This window comes from Lineus longissimus, chromosome 19 (genome assembly GCF_910592395.1).
Source record: "Lineus longissimus chromosome 19, tnLinLong1.2, whole genome shotgun sequence".
Lineage (NCBI taxonomy): Eukaryota > Metazoa > Nemertea > Pilidiophora > Heteronemertea > Lineidae > Lineus > Lineus longissimus.
In genome coordinates this window covers 1,077,210-1,090,173 of record NC_088326.1, presented here as the reverse complement: position 1 = coordinate 1,090,173, position 12,964 = coordinate 1,077,210, and the positions used below count along the sequence as shown (strand labels likewise).

General features: G+C 39.3%; 2 protein-coding genes across 8 annotated transcripts in view; one reads left to right on the top strand and one right to left on the bottom strand.

The window, feature by feature from the left end:
* The first annotated feature begins 595 nt into the window (after positions 1–595).
* On the top strand, positions 596–2,762 carry LOC135503297 (uncharacterized). The gene is made up of 4 exons (XM_064796811.1): positions 596–682; positions 1,019–1,644; positions 1,919–2,071; positions 2,342–2,762. The coding sequence occupies exons 1-4, from the start codon at positions 610–612 to the stop codon at positions 2,681–2,683; spliced, it is 1,194 nt and encodes a 397-aa protein (XP_064652881.1). The 5' UTR covers positions 596–609; the 3' UTR covers positions 2,684–2,762.
* A 53-nt stretch (positions 2,763–2,815) lies between these two features.
* Positions 2,816–12,964, bottom strand: part of LOC135503500 (rho GTPase-activating protein 18-like) — a 21,064-nt gene continuing 10,915 nt past the window's right edge. For 4 of the 7 annotated variants that reach the window (XM_064797130.1, XM_064797131.1, XM_064797129.1 and 1 more), the window contains 13 exons: positions 12,422–12,584; positions 12,200–12,336; positions 11,690–11,776; positions 11,296–11,458; positions 10,959–11,050; positions 10,558–10,795; positions 10,221–10,303; positions 9,600–9,890; positions 9,189–9,251; positions 8,730–8,762; positions 6,977–7,131; positions 6,575–6,660; positions 2,816–6,243 (listed from right to left, as the gene is read on the bottom strand). In XM_064797130.1, the coding sequence (XP_064653200.1) occupies positions 6,146–6,243; positions 6,575–6,660; positions 6,977–7,131; positions 8,730–8,762; positions 9,189–9,251; positions 9,600–9,890; positions 10,221–10,303; positions 10,558–10,795; positions 10,959–11,050; positions 11,296–11,458; positions 11,690–11,776; positions 12,200–12,336; positions 12,422–12,584 (1,689 nt within the window). In that variant the 3' untranslated portion in view covers positions 2,816–6,145. The other 3 variants (XM_064797127.1, XM_064797133.1, XM_064797132.1) reach the window with 3 other exon arrangements.

Here is a 12,964-nt window from a genome sequence, read left to right as displayed (position 1 = left end):
GATCGGTGCCGGCTATTTGGTTTAAAAAACCCTATTTTTCCCCATCAAAACAGCACTTTTCATTATTCAAATGATAGCTTATTGTCTGAAGACTTATTTCATAGCAGAAAAGTACTAATAACTCTGACTTGATGCGAAAAATCTAACTTTTTTGATGACTTGATTTTCCCTTGGCCGTGGATCGAGTTTGTTTACAATATGCAGCGCCATCTTGGAAAAGCCGTGACGTCACCGCGGTATCCTCCTTGTGCGAAAAGTAAACATTTGCACGTGATTGACCTTTGACTCTGTCAAGTGTTTGACCCCGATAAAAATTAGAATTTGCTGCCAAAAAATCCTGAAAGAGAATATATTCCGTAGTATATATATTGAGTTAACTTATATCATAACAAGATATGAGCAATAAAGATCTTAATTTTATTATTTGATAGCTACAAATAGTATCTGGTTGATTTTTTAATAATTATATCCAATTAAATCAAACATTTAATTCACGCCGTCAAGCTAAATTTAAAAATAGCCCGGGAATGGGAATTCCCCTTCATCGTGTTGGGGAATACCTTTTTGAAACAAAAAAGTCGATCAAAGTGTTTTTTTTCATCCAATCAGATGGAAATTTGGCGCTTGTTTATTCTTTTATCACTCTCTTGTTCATCAGGGATTATCTTGATTAGATATAGAGGTGTGTTGTTGTCGTGTCTCTCCTTATTTGGAACAAAAGAGCTTCTAAAATTTCATTTTCTTTACATGCATCACAGGGTGAACCAAAAAAAGTGACAACACAATAATTAGAGGTCCTTGTCAAGTGTTACTGCAGGCAGGGAGCTGTTCAAATTTTTGGCTATGGTCTGAGCATGATCAGAAAAAATATTTGACGTGTCGTCATTAAAAGCAAACTGAAGCCATTTTCAATGATGTCACAACCAGGGACAAAAGACAATGTCACAATCAGACATTATTACTAGCAGAGCTCTTCTCTCGATCTCAAGACAAATTTTTTCTACCTTACTTATTTCAGGACTTCATCATCATGAATATAAAGACTGCCGCTACAACCATCCATTCATCCAAAAGATGTTCAACTCGTTTGTCCAACTGGTTTTCAAGAAGGAACAAAAATGTGTTGAAGTTTTCAAAAACTCCTTCATCTATCGATATGGTTCAAAAGTAGAAAACGTCATATTCAAAATAGAATCAATTGCCGTCCATTCCATTTACTCTTTCATTAACTTTGTCGCATTTGGGGGAATTTGCGGTATTCTAGTACTTTTTGCATGCGGAGCTGCTCAGTTGGTACTGTGTTTCATCCTCTGGAGAAGATATTTTAAGAAGAATCATGTACCAGTACCAGAACAAGATATCAAAGAAGAAGACTCCGATGATACCCCGTCTTCTTGCTACGTAACGTGTCGCAACTATTTCGACGATGAAAGGAATGATAGTAATGAAAATAGTGTTGTGCCATCTGGCTCAAATGGGCCTACTCAGGAATATTCAGAAACGATGGTCTATTGGTCAATATTTCATCGTTGGATACGTAGTTGTCTGATGATTTTGATGATTCTGCTGAGCCTCGGAATCCCCTGGGAGTTTATCCGAATGTACCAAGATGCGGTGGCAAAGAGAGCTGCTGTTATGCAAAAGGTGAGTGAGAGGAAATATAAATCATGATTCTGAAAGGTCCAGTCCGGCCAAAGACGTTGTGGCATGCAAAAATGCTCCCAAGTGTTGCCATTGTCACACTTCTTGGAGAATGATCCCTCCTTGCAAGAGCTACTACGGAAGAAGAAGAAAAAGAATCTTTCCTTGACACAATCCATTGTATAGTCTTTTTGTCTCTTCTGAGGCACAGAAGTTGCATTCATACGATAGAAAATTTCTTGAGAGTTGCCATCATTCTTCGAAACGTTTTTTTCAGGGCATGCCACCAGAATGTTTTCCACACCAGATGACAATATTGCAGACGTTGAAATCTTTCCTGCTCCAACTTCTGTCATGGAACTACGACCCGTGTGAGAAGTATCATCGCATGCTGCTCGTTGATCCGATATGGGATGTAAACCCGTCCAAGGTAAAAAACTTTCACCATCCAATTTATGATTTTCAGAAAACTTCAGAAACGGATTCCAAAGAATGGAAATCGAACCAAGCCACACATTGCACCGTTAGGTTAGAAGTGCCAATGTGGAAAGAAAGCTTTCCAATGATTAATTAGGCTGCGAGTATTCTGAACTTCTTTGTGGACAAATTCTAGTTCTGTGCCTACACAAGAAATGTCAGTATCAGTCCCATCTTAGAGTTTGATATTGTTCTCTGAAATATGTTCTTGTTTTTATTTCAGGTTATCACCAACTGTTTCCTTTATCCCTTTGAGATGCTCTCCTCCACGATCGGGCAAAGTTTAACAAATTTCTTCGAGAAAATTCCGAGCCAACTGCAGCTTTTCTTCTTTGGACTGTTAGCATTGCTAGTTGTCATGGTACTTGTTATGACATGCGGATATCGGATACGGTCTATATTTGTGAGTTTTGAGCCTTCGTGTCTCAAAAGAGGAACAACTGATCAACCGAATCAATATCAGAGCATTAGACGAGAACTGAACCGTGGGATGAAAAAACAAATGCAATTAAAATCTCCTAATGAGGTTATTGAGAAGTATTTTATGAATGATGATCAAGACTGAAAGAAATCATGATAAATTCTACCAGTACGTGTGCCAGAACTGTCCGTCCGTAACGGGGCTGGCAGCTAGTCTCCTTTCATTGAGCATTGTAATCTGTATCATGTAATTTATAAATAAACAGTGAAAAAGACATCGTTTTTACTTGATTTTATTTCATATTGTAGCTTTCTGACAATCACTGACATTATTACATTACGGTGTTTGTCTAATAGCCCTATTATCGTAACATTGTAACCATTGGTGAATCTTGCAACAAAAACCTTGATGCAAGTATCAATTCGTGTCTTGTACCCCCCCTCCTCAAGGGTACGACACCTTATCACCCTATAACGACATCTTAAGGCTCAAGCATCACCCTTTTTTCACCAATGCTACTTTTTCTTTCGTCAAGACATCACCATCAACAATATATCAGTTATCACCGTCATAACCGATCTAATTTTACTGCGTAAGGCTGTATGTTCGACAAGACATCGACACATTAGCATCCTTATTCTTTCCAGCTTCGCCAAATTTTCACTGAAGGAAAAATAAATACTACTCAAGCATCGGCAAAGATTAGTGGTGATAGCTTAACTACCCTTGAGGAGGGGGGTACAAGAAACGAATTGATACTTGCATGAAACAAACAGAAATATCAACAAAATAGAGAGCAGCACTGGATGGGGCAAAGAAAATATGACGTCAAAAGATGTCACTGCTCGTGTTTCGATTTGCCAAAATGGAATATGTGATCAAATCGTATTCAACAGTGTCCAAATAGAAATCACTAGATCACCCTTAAATCTTCTTGTCAGGGTCTTCATTGGTCATTTCAACAACTTTTCTTGAGCACAAATATCAAATTAATTTCTCCCTGAAGTTGCAGTCAATCTGCTATCTATTTCAGAACTGAACAGTCCAGATTTCACAAAGTCTTTTAAGAATCTCCCTTCAGTTTCTGTTAGTCTAGGTTTTTAATACAGTGTTGTATATTTACTTAATTACATGACATTGATTTTATATATTTTCCATAGATGTTACAACAAAGTCCTGTACATGTACTGTCTTGACATAATTAAGCTGGTTGAGGCGGGTCTGTTACATAAAGGCCTATTACATGTATAATATGCTTTTTGTACAGGCACACCTCAGCTGGCTTAATCACGTCGACACAGTATCTCTTGATATACATATAAAGCCAGGCACCAGCTTTTCAATGGTTTTTACAAGAGCGCGATTTTGTGAATACTGTCAACAACATTTTCGATGGACAGCTATGCTAATAAAGTAATGTATCTTGCGTCTGAGACTGAGGGAGCCAAAAGACTCAATATTGCAAAATAACTTGAAATATGAAATGCTTGGAATGTGATAGTTGAAAATAAGGCTACAAAGAATTGACTGAAGTGATGATGCACTTAACGACGCCATTTAACGCAGATTTTCGTAGAAAAAAAGGCACTAGCTTCTACAAAATATAGTGCACACAGGCAACACAAGTCCGCTGCAACAGAAAATTCATTCTGTAAAGGCTCATCTCCACATAAGCCTTTCACGCCATCATTGATTTAGCAAATACTGAGAAGGGTAACAAATAAGGAGGGAATTTATCCATTTTAAAATGGCATCTAAAAAACAACACCATTAAGCAGATTGTTGTGTGGTAACCATGGTCACCAGTTACAAAATGGATGGGATTATCATTAACTATCAACATAGGTGCAAAGCAACTGACATTAACTGATATTAACGACTGTAACCTTTAAAATGGAATGTAACAAAATCATTTGTTCTCGGCTTTCTTTCATCATAACCCCCCCCCCCTTCGAGCTATAGCCAAGCTTATTCACCGTATTGTGGCAGATTTAAAAACTCACCCATCAACAGAAAGACCCGTGAACTTACGATCAGCAAACGTGCAGGTTATCGGCTGGTTCATTCAAGAAGACACAGCAATTAACATGATGCTGCTTCTTCACTGATAGGCCATCACATTAGGCCTAATACCTTGTTAAGTACGTGTATACATAAATACTCTCTTTAAAATATAAATAGATATATTCATAAATGGAAAATAAAGATTCAATCGATGTCATCATCCCACGACTCCTTTAACTCTACCAAGTTAGTACTTGAGAAAATAGACATTCCATTTACATTAGGGATGGTAGGCTGTCATCAAAGTAGACATTACAGACAAAATATAAAGCACACTTCATTACATTATACACTCAAAAAGCCTGGGTGTTTGTCTTGAAAGTGACCTTGCACCCCCATGTGACAAAATGGTTTACTCCAATCACAGCTCTCCCAATGGACACCTAGCTACAACCCCTTGAATTCCATCATGGAATCTTCCAGCAAAAAAGGTTGGGAAGTGTGGTATCGTAATACTTTAAGGTTGTATGTAGTAAAACTCCAAGGCCCAGCATGAAGTTTCAGCCATTCTCCACTCAACACGTTTCACCTTTTTACAAACTTTTCATAACCAAGGTGAAATTTACAACAATCCTGGAATAATTTGAATCAAGATGCACATTAATACATTTCAACACCAAAAATTTAATACTGTGTCGCATTCTACCTTTTAGTAAGGTGGAAACCAATTTTAGGTTTAAAACAAACAACATAGTATAATACACCTTTCATGTGACCTCAACCTTGACCTCGTTTCAATTTGACCTTGACTCACCAAGGTCAAACTAAGGTCATGGGGTCAAAGATCAGTGATACAGAGAGCAAAATGCTGGCAAGTTTGTCATATTCACTTGTCGTGTTAGTCCACTGCAACAGAAAGCACATTTTTACAATCTTTTAGTCCATAAATTAAATGCAATAAAATTCACAACAAATTTTCACGCATTCCCTTAGTGGCTCTCTGAACATGTGTATGATTGGTTATCACCAAGAAGTGCCACGTGGTGCCCATCATCAGAAGTATATTGGCAACAGGGATGAGAAACAAAACCCAATTAATTTTGATGACTTGCCAAAAAAATTCATGATTTGCCAAAAAATCTGAAAAAAAATTAATTTCATGCCTCTGTATTTTCACGATTTGCAAAAAAATGTTTAAAAAAAAGTCATGCCTCTGCAAAAAAAGAATGCTGAAAAAAATCACTTTTTTCACTATTTTTTCAAAATTCCACTTAAAGATTTTGTTCATCTTTTTCACGAATCTGGGTTATTTTCTGGAAAATAAATCACCCGCGAAAATTTGGCAATGACAGTAATTGGGTTAGCCTCAGGAAGGTGGTAAATACACTGCTCTCTCAATAGCTGCTGAACTGAGAGCCAAACCGTAGTCTGTGTATCATAAAATGTTGACAATTGCATAAAAGCCCTAATCTACACGTTTCGCCAGAGTCACATTTTTACGGAATCCTCACAGGCTGATCCAAATTGGTTCGAGTAATCGTCAGCTTGAATGATCCCTGTTCGGTCTTGGTATAGAAGATTCCTGACATCTCATTGTCCAAGCTACAGTAGTTGCTCAACATTTCGAATGACCCACTCTGCGTTGGGGTTTGTCTTGAATATTGTCAACATATTTGAGTTTGGGTCTAAGCAGCGTTCCCCTGAAGGAAAAACGATGAAACGAGTTAATAAATATGGATCAAAAATGACGCTTTATGAGATATATTATTTTAAGGGATTAGAATCATTGGGTCTAAATAGTACTCAGCTGTAAAGGTATCCACCCTTAGGCTGTAAAGGTGTCCATCCTTAACGACAAATGAGGTCAAAAGAAGTAACTTGATTCAGGTCAACGCATGATTTGATCCAACAATGGAATAATCTAGCGGAACGATAAGGCAACAGCACAAAACATCTCAAGATATTGACAGAAAGTTGATGATTATGAAGAAACAACAATACTGGAAGGACACGTTTGGATAAACTGCTTACCTATATTGCCACCTATCTCAAAAAGATAGGCATTCTCCTCAGCGAAGGAGACATCCTTTAGGTTGATACAACCAAATGGGAGGCTCCTGGAAGAACGTTATAATCATGTTAGTATATGGCTCCGACGCATCATTTAAGATTAGCAAAATCATCGTCTCCAGATGAATGCTTAACATCATGTCGCACTGCAGTGTGGCCATGTGGGTGAGCAACCCTGCACTTTTGACTCGACATGTGACACCATGCTGGTCTGTTGTCTACCGGGCAGGTCAAGTCTCCAGGCCAACGACCAGTCAAGCCCTTCACATCCCCAAGTCTGTGGCTTCTCCAATACCGTGTCATTACACTCCTTTCTCAATTTCAGGTTTAATGCATGACTCAGCTTCGGACTGAGGAACTTACCGACTAACATTACCACTTTCACCAGACTTTGAACCTCGAGGTTTGAATTTGGCAACAATGTCGCCGGCTGTCATGTTCTCGTCTAACTGGATCGCAGTGGCAGCCTTGCTTAGTCCCGGTGCTTGGACGTTGATCAAGCCCTCCTGGAAATCACTCTGAAAATAAAGTCATCACATTTCAAACATGGAAGAATAGTTTCTCATTTTTGTTTCAAGATTGCACTTCAAAGGACTTACACTCACGTTTTACTGTAATTTTGTGGATATTTTTCAGTACTGCCAGGACTGGTCTTGGTACCAAAATACTGCCAACACACTGGGTTTGAAAACATCAAGAGTCTCCAATACTTGACTCTTCAAAATAAGTTCAAAAATTAACTTTTCTGAACTCAACCATCAAACTTTAGTAGTAAAGAAGGGATAAAGACAAGGTTTTTGAAGTAAGAATTCTTGCAGAAAAAAGATTTTCAGAAAGCATCTGCTACCAGTGAAAGAGTACGCAAATTGTAATTTCCAGTTAGCAACAAGCTGGGACTAAAGTGACACACACCAAGTTACTCGGTCAAGCTGATGAGAAATGTACAACTTTTTCAAAATTCCTCCATGACAGAAGATCAGATGTTTAAAACCGTCTAAAAAGGTTGATCTAATAGGTCTGCCTTAGACAGGAGAAGCAAGCACGTTATGGTATTTATCATTGTTCTGGCCAAAGGGAGTTAAGTTGAACTCAGGAATGTGACCAGATCACATTTACTAACACAAAGTGATGTTGCACAACACAAGATTATCCGGATTATCCAGATTATCCTTAGTGTCGGCCTAATCAATACCCTTTCAAAGTGTCAACTATGACAATGGCTGCCCAGGGCTGTGTGACATTAATATTTCTGATCACACTAATACAGATAAGTGATAAGAGGTCACTTATACCTTTGACCAGATTGATCTGAAAAACACCTTACAAGGAGTACATTTATATACACAATGGCAGGAAGCGATATGAAGGAAGGATGGAACAGTATGGACTGAGCCAGAGCCATTTCTACAGGATTTTGTTCACATTTTGCTCCAATATTTATAACTCTGTCACCAAAACAGCTTTTTTGAGAGGATTTTCCACAGATTTTTATCATGAAGTTTGACACTCCCTGTTTTCAAATCTATGACTCAGCCCCGGGAAGCGGACAGGAAACCAAGGCAAAGGATTCTGGGTAGACTGCTTACTGGCAGCCGCGGAGGGATCGGGAAAGAGTAATAATACGTTGTCTGAAACATCAGTTTGAACGACGGCATGTCCTGAAAATTGAGATTCAAACCAAAGAATAATTAACTCATTCATGCTCAGCCCTAATATTACTACAGCTGGTGTCAGAAGTGAATGTCCACATCCTTTTGGGCTACCACCCTAAAAATATCAAATGGACTTCTTGAAAATTTGGTTTTCTCAAATCTTTGAGACTTAACATGATTTTCAGGTTAGAGCCTTACTGGGTCCAACAATTAGCATAAAAGAAACCAAACTTGGAAGAAATTTGACAGGGGGATGAGGACATTTACTTCTGACAGTACCAAAAGGTTATTCTACAACAGGTACTACAATAGACATGCTGAAGACCCTGAGAATTCATGCCTTAAGCTGCTAAATAACTAGGACATGTAGGAGTTAGGAACAATTGGGGAAAAGGGGGTGTAAAATTAAAGTGGGTGCTGAGCCTACCTAAGACAGTTTGTTAATACAGACATGACACACTTACTGGGTACACCCATGGAGTGAACAATGGTGCTGACTGAAATATGGTTAAACTTTATTTGAAAGTAGTCCATCGATGGTTAGACATGTATTGAAATGGCTGATCAATGGTATATAAAGGGAAAAACAATTAGGGTCGAACTGCCCTAATGCAGACACTGTCACACAGGAGAAATTACTGGGTACAATCACAGAATGAAATGAACAGTAGAGCTGAATGAAAGTTAATTAGAACTTGAAAGTACCTGTTCAGTTCTTCTACAAGTACAAAGGGGGGGATGCCCCTGTTACATGGGAACTTCTCTTACACATGTTATACTGGGCACGACTATCATCCCACAATACCACAACAGTGAATCCCGGGACCATAGTAGACACCCTACAAACACGTGAGTGATACACATGGGTGAACACAACGATGTCAACAACCCAGCAGATGATAATTCTGCCACCAGTAACTCACCTCGTGAACCATAGACGGCTTTTTGTAAACGTCAGACTTGTCCTTTTTAAGAAGTTTCATGAGCTGTAATTTGAGAGAGAAAAATTATGGATTGATGACTTATAATCGCTCAAACACCTTTCCCTTCAGAGATCTTAAATCTATCCTGGCACGCATTTGGACTATATCCTTGTTTAACGAGAGACTATGCTTCTTTATGTTGATAACCTCAAGCAGTTTCCTTTTCAGTGTCACTATTGTGAAAACTAATTGTGGTGTTTTCCCCACAGGGTCAATGCTTCGGATCGTTAAGAATGTCCTCACAAGAAAAACTCTCTCTCACATCCAAAACCTTACGCCAAGTCATGATTGGACTATAAAAACACGCTATTCGTGATGACTTTAAAGAACTAGGATGACCGCTATACCTACCGATTTGTCTTTATACTTCCTCATCTGCTCTGACTCATACTGATGACGTATTTGTTGCAACAAAAACGACGGAATAGTCCATAAAATGTCTTGATACTTAATCATCATTTTGATGATGTTGGACGTTCCCGCCGCCATCGATATTTCGAAATTCACCTTTTTCGTTTGAGCGGTACTGACGGCCTGATTGATTAAGAATAGATTCGGGGCAATTATCATGGCACAGTTGGCAATTGTCATTTTGTTGAGGTGGTGGTGGTCCACAACGCGTTTTAAGAATCGTAGTAATAACTGGAAGGAAATGGTAGAAATGTAGTTTGAACACAGCATTAAAACATGTAGGGCCAAATTCATAAAGGGCGTTTAAGGGTTAGACGTGTGTAACTTCTCCCTGATCAGTTTCAGGGCCTATTCATATTCTGTGAAGATTTACATGAAGGACCTGAATATGTCTATTCAGTAGTTAAACGCTGTTTTAAGCTAAACGCCCTTTATGAATTTGGCCCGTAGTGTTTGCAAAGTCACAGATGAGAAAACATGAATAACAGCCTGGCAAGATCAGTCACACATTGGAACCTCTGTGAGCCGACACGATACACATTCACTCACGATCGCGCTCACCTTTAAAGAGTTCCTGTTGTGTTCAGGTAGTAATGCGACTAACAGATTCAGAGCCTGTAGCTGTTGCTTTTTGTCGGGTATTTCTGAAACGTAACAAAGACAAGCTTTCAAAAGATGACTTCAACAGCTAGCCAAGCAATCCTCCTTCCTCACTTCCGGCCAACAACCTCAAGTTCGACACCAGGTAAAGCGTTTTCATGTTAAGAAAGCAATGGGTCAGGTAGAGCTCTCTGGATTCGTTTAGCAAGGGAAGCAATGTCACCCCTATCGCTCCAAATCACTATCCTTACGGGCCTTGAATTACACCCCACGCGGCCCGAGACCCCCCTATACTCACGTTCAACACCAGCAAAGGCCTCAACATATTCATAAGTGAGCAATGGGTGCGGTAGATCCCTGAGGAATTGTTTAAGTAGGGCAGCAACATCGTTTGAATGCACATCGTCCCATGAAAAACCTCCATTAGCAAAGTTATCCTCGATTTGTTGACGAACATTTTTGATCCTCGAGGCCGATCCGGGTATTCGTAAGATGCCCTCCTCCTTCAGACAATTTTTATCGAGGTATTCTATTATCTGGAGAGAAAATTTGAAAATCTTGAAAACGTGGCACCTCAAAGTGCTGTCAAACCGGATATTGTCCATCCATTCAAACAAATCTTAATACAAAGTTCAGATAATATTCATTGTTATACCATTCTGACTCATAAATTCTACTACCAACAACCAAATTCCTTACCTCGCCAAAGAGTATAGGTACTTTACACTTAGGGTCACGTTTTCGGTCATTCTCCATTAAGAAATTCAAAGGGACGCCAAACTGGCCAGTTTCTGCAAAAGAGGAGAAATTTAATCGATTTTTTAAACCTACAACATGAATGTGGGAACTGGTCCACAAATATCTCCCTTGGTGAATACCACAAGTCGGCGATAATGGACCATGTGGCCCAAACCAATCAGGCAATCAACTGGCATGACAGCAAGCTCGGGGAGTGGGAACCTGTCGATATCTTAATTGAGGAAGGAGGCGATTAGGATCAGGAAAACGACCAACAAGAGACAGCAATACAACGAACCTTTGAATTTTTTCTTTGGCTTTCTGCAGCTATACATAATACTGTGGCTGTCAAAGAGTGCCGTCAGCTCTATGAGAGCTAGGGAGCGCACCCTATCAAGGTCTTCGGCACTTAAGTCACCGATATGAGTAGTTCCAAGTTTATCCTTCACTAGTATAAAATTCTGAAATGAAAAAGAATGCTACGATCAGTTTGAGTTCAGAAACCGGCCCAGTATCTCAATCGCTGTTAGAGACAACGTTAGCTCAATGAGCGTAATCTCCTTCAGTAGATTTCACTGACAACAGCAGATTTCATTAACAATAGTAGGAGTGAAACTCTTCAGTTACACTCGATTTTCATGTTTTTCAAGGGCAAGGAAGAGACCGCATCATAGACCCCAACCACGACTTACTGGCAAGTCATCTGTTTCGTCAACCTTGTTGGCACTGGGTATTTCCTTTGGTTGAGTCGGTGCCGATGGTGACGTTCCTCCAGCACGCTGAAAGAAAGATACAACTGTATCAGACATGAACGTATACAGGGTGTCTACACAACATAAATGTTATGTTTACAATGTTTATTCTGTGTTGAAGGAGGCCGGACGTAAAAAATCAACATTGGAACAACATAGATTATCTGTTGGAAATTTTTTTTTTTTTCTCAAAAAATTTTTTTTTTGAATTTTCAGGTTTTCATGACAATTGAAGAAATAACTTGTTCCAAACTAATTTTAAGAAAAAAAATCAGAAAAAAAATTTTCCCCAAAAAATCAGAAAAAATTTTTTTTGCACAAAAATTCATTTTTACCTTTTACAGAAAATTTCATCTCGACTCATTTTACTTTTACAATCCCTGTCATGTGACTTTTATCTCCTGCATTGACTCAGGACTAATAGCTAACTATGACATCAGCTGAAGTTACCTTTTCTGATTCAGATTTGAAGTCGAAAGTGACATCAGCGTCAGAGATAGTCGGCATGTTGAGCGGAGGCCTCTCTTTGTTGTTCTTGGCCATGACACGGCCACTTGACGTCGAATGAATACTGATCATTTCGATACCTGAAATTGGAGGCGAAGTTAACGAGAACATCAGCAGATCGATTTCAGCAATAAAAAACTTCCCATTTCTTGATAGCATACATACCTGCAGTGGCATCGTCAGCGATGGTATCACCGAGATTATACTGATGGTCTTTGTTCTTGCCTATTTGGACGTCGCTTTTCTTCCCGCTCTGGTGCCGCGCATGCTTCCCGCCGCCTGTCGTGTTAACCCTCGTCGGTTTGTGGGTCGTCGGGGCAGCATCATCCTAGAATATAAACGAATCAATTGTGTTAAAATGTTGTTCTTCTTTTTCTGCGGTCAGGAGTCTTTGAGATGAAAGCAAGACAGTCAGTCTATCCTAAAGAGTTCTGTGACGCAGCCCCTGTTTTGTGGTCAGACTGATGACCTTTGGCCAGTAGTCCTCTCTGTAATTCAACAGAAGCATGTCTGAAGCACAAGAGCTGGGGTGCGGTCTCTATAACCACATTCACATCGAGAAGATTCTCGTGAACCTATTCTGTGAAGGGGTTTCTTCAAGGGGGTTAAAAATATTCTAGAATTCTGCCCATAGAACCAATGGACACATTATTTGTTCATCTAGAGTATTGAGATTATCCTGAAACTTGCCATTATTTGTAATTTTCA

Excerpts from the sequence above, each read along its gene's own strand:
- LOC135503297 (XM_064796811.1), top strand. The coding sequence starts at position 610 with ATGGAAATTTGGCGCTTGTTTATTCTTTTATCACTCTCTTGTTCATCA. Across the intron at positions 683-1,018 it reads TATCTTGATTAGATATAGAG|GACTTCATCATCATGAATAT; the intron begins GTGTGTTGTTGT and ends TACTTATTTCAG. Across the intron at positions 1,645-1,918 it reads GAGCTGCTGTTATGCAAAAG|GGCATGCCACCAGAATGTTT; the intron begins GTGAGTGAGAGG and ends CGTTTTTTTCAG.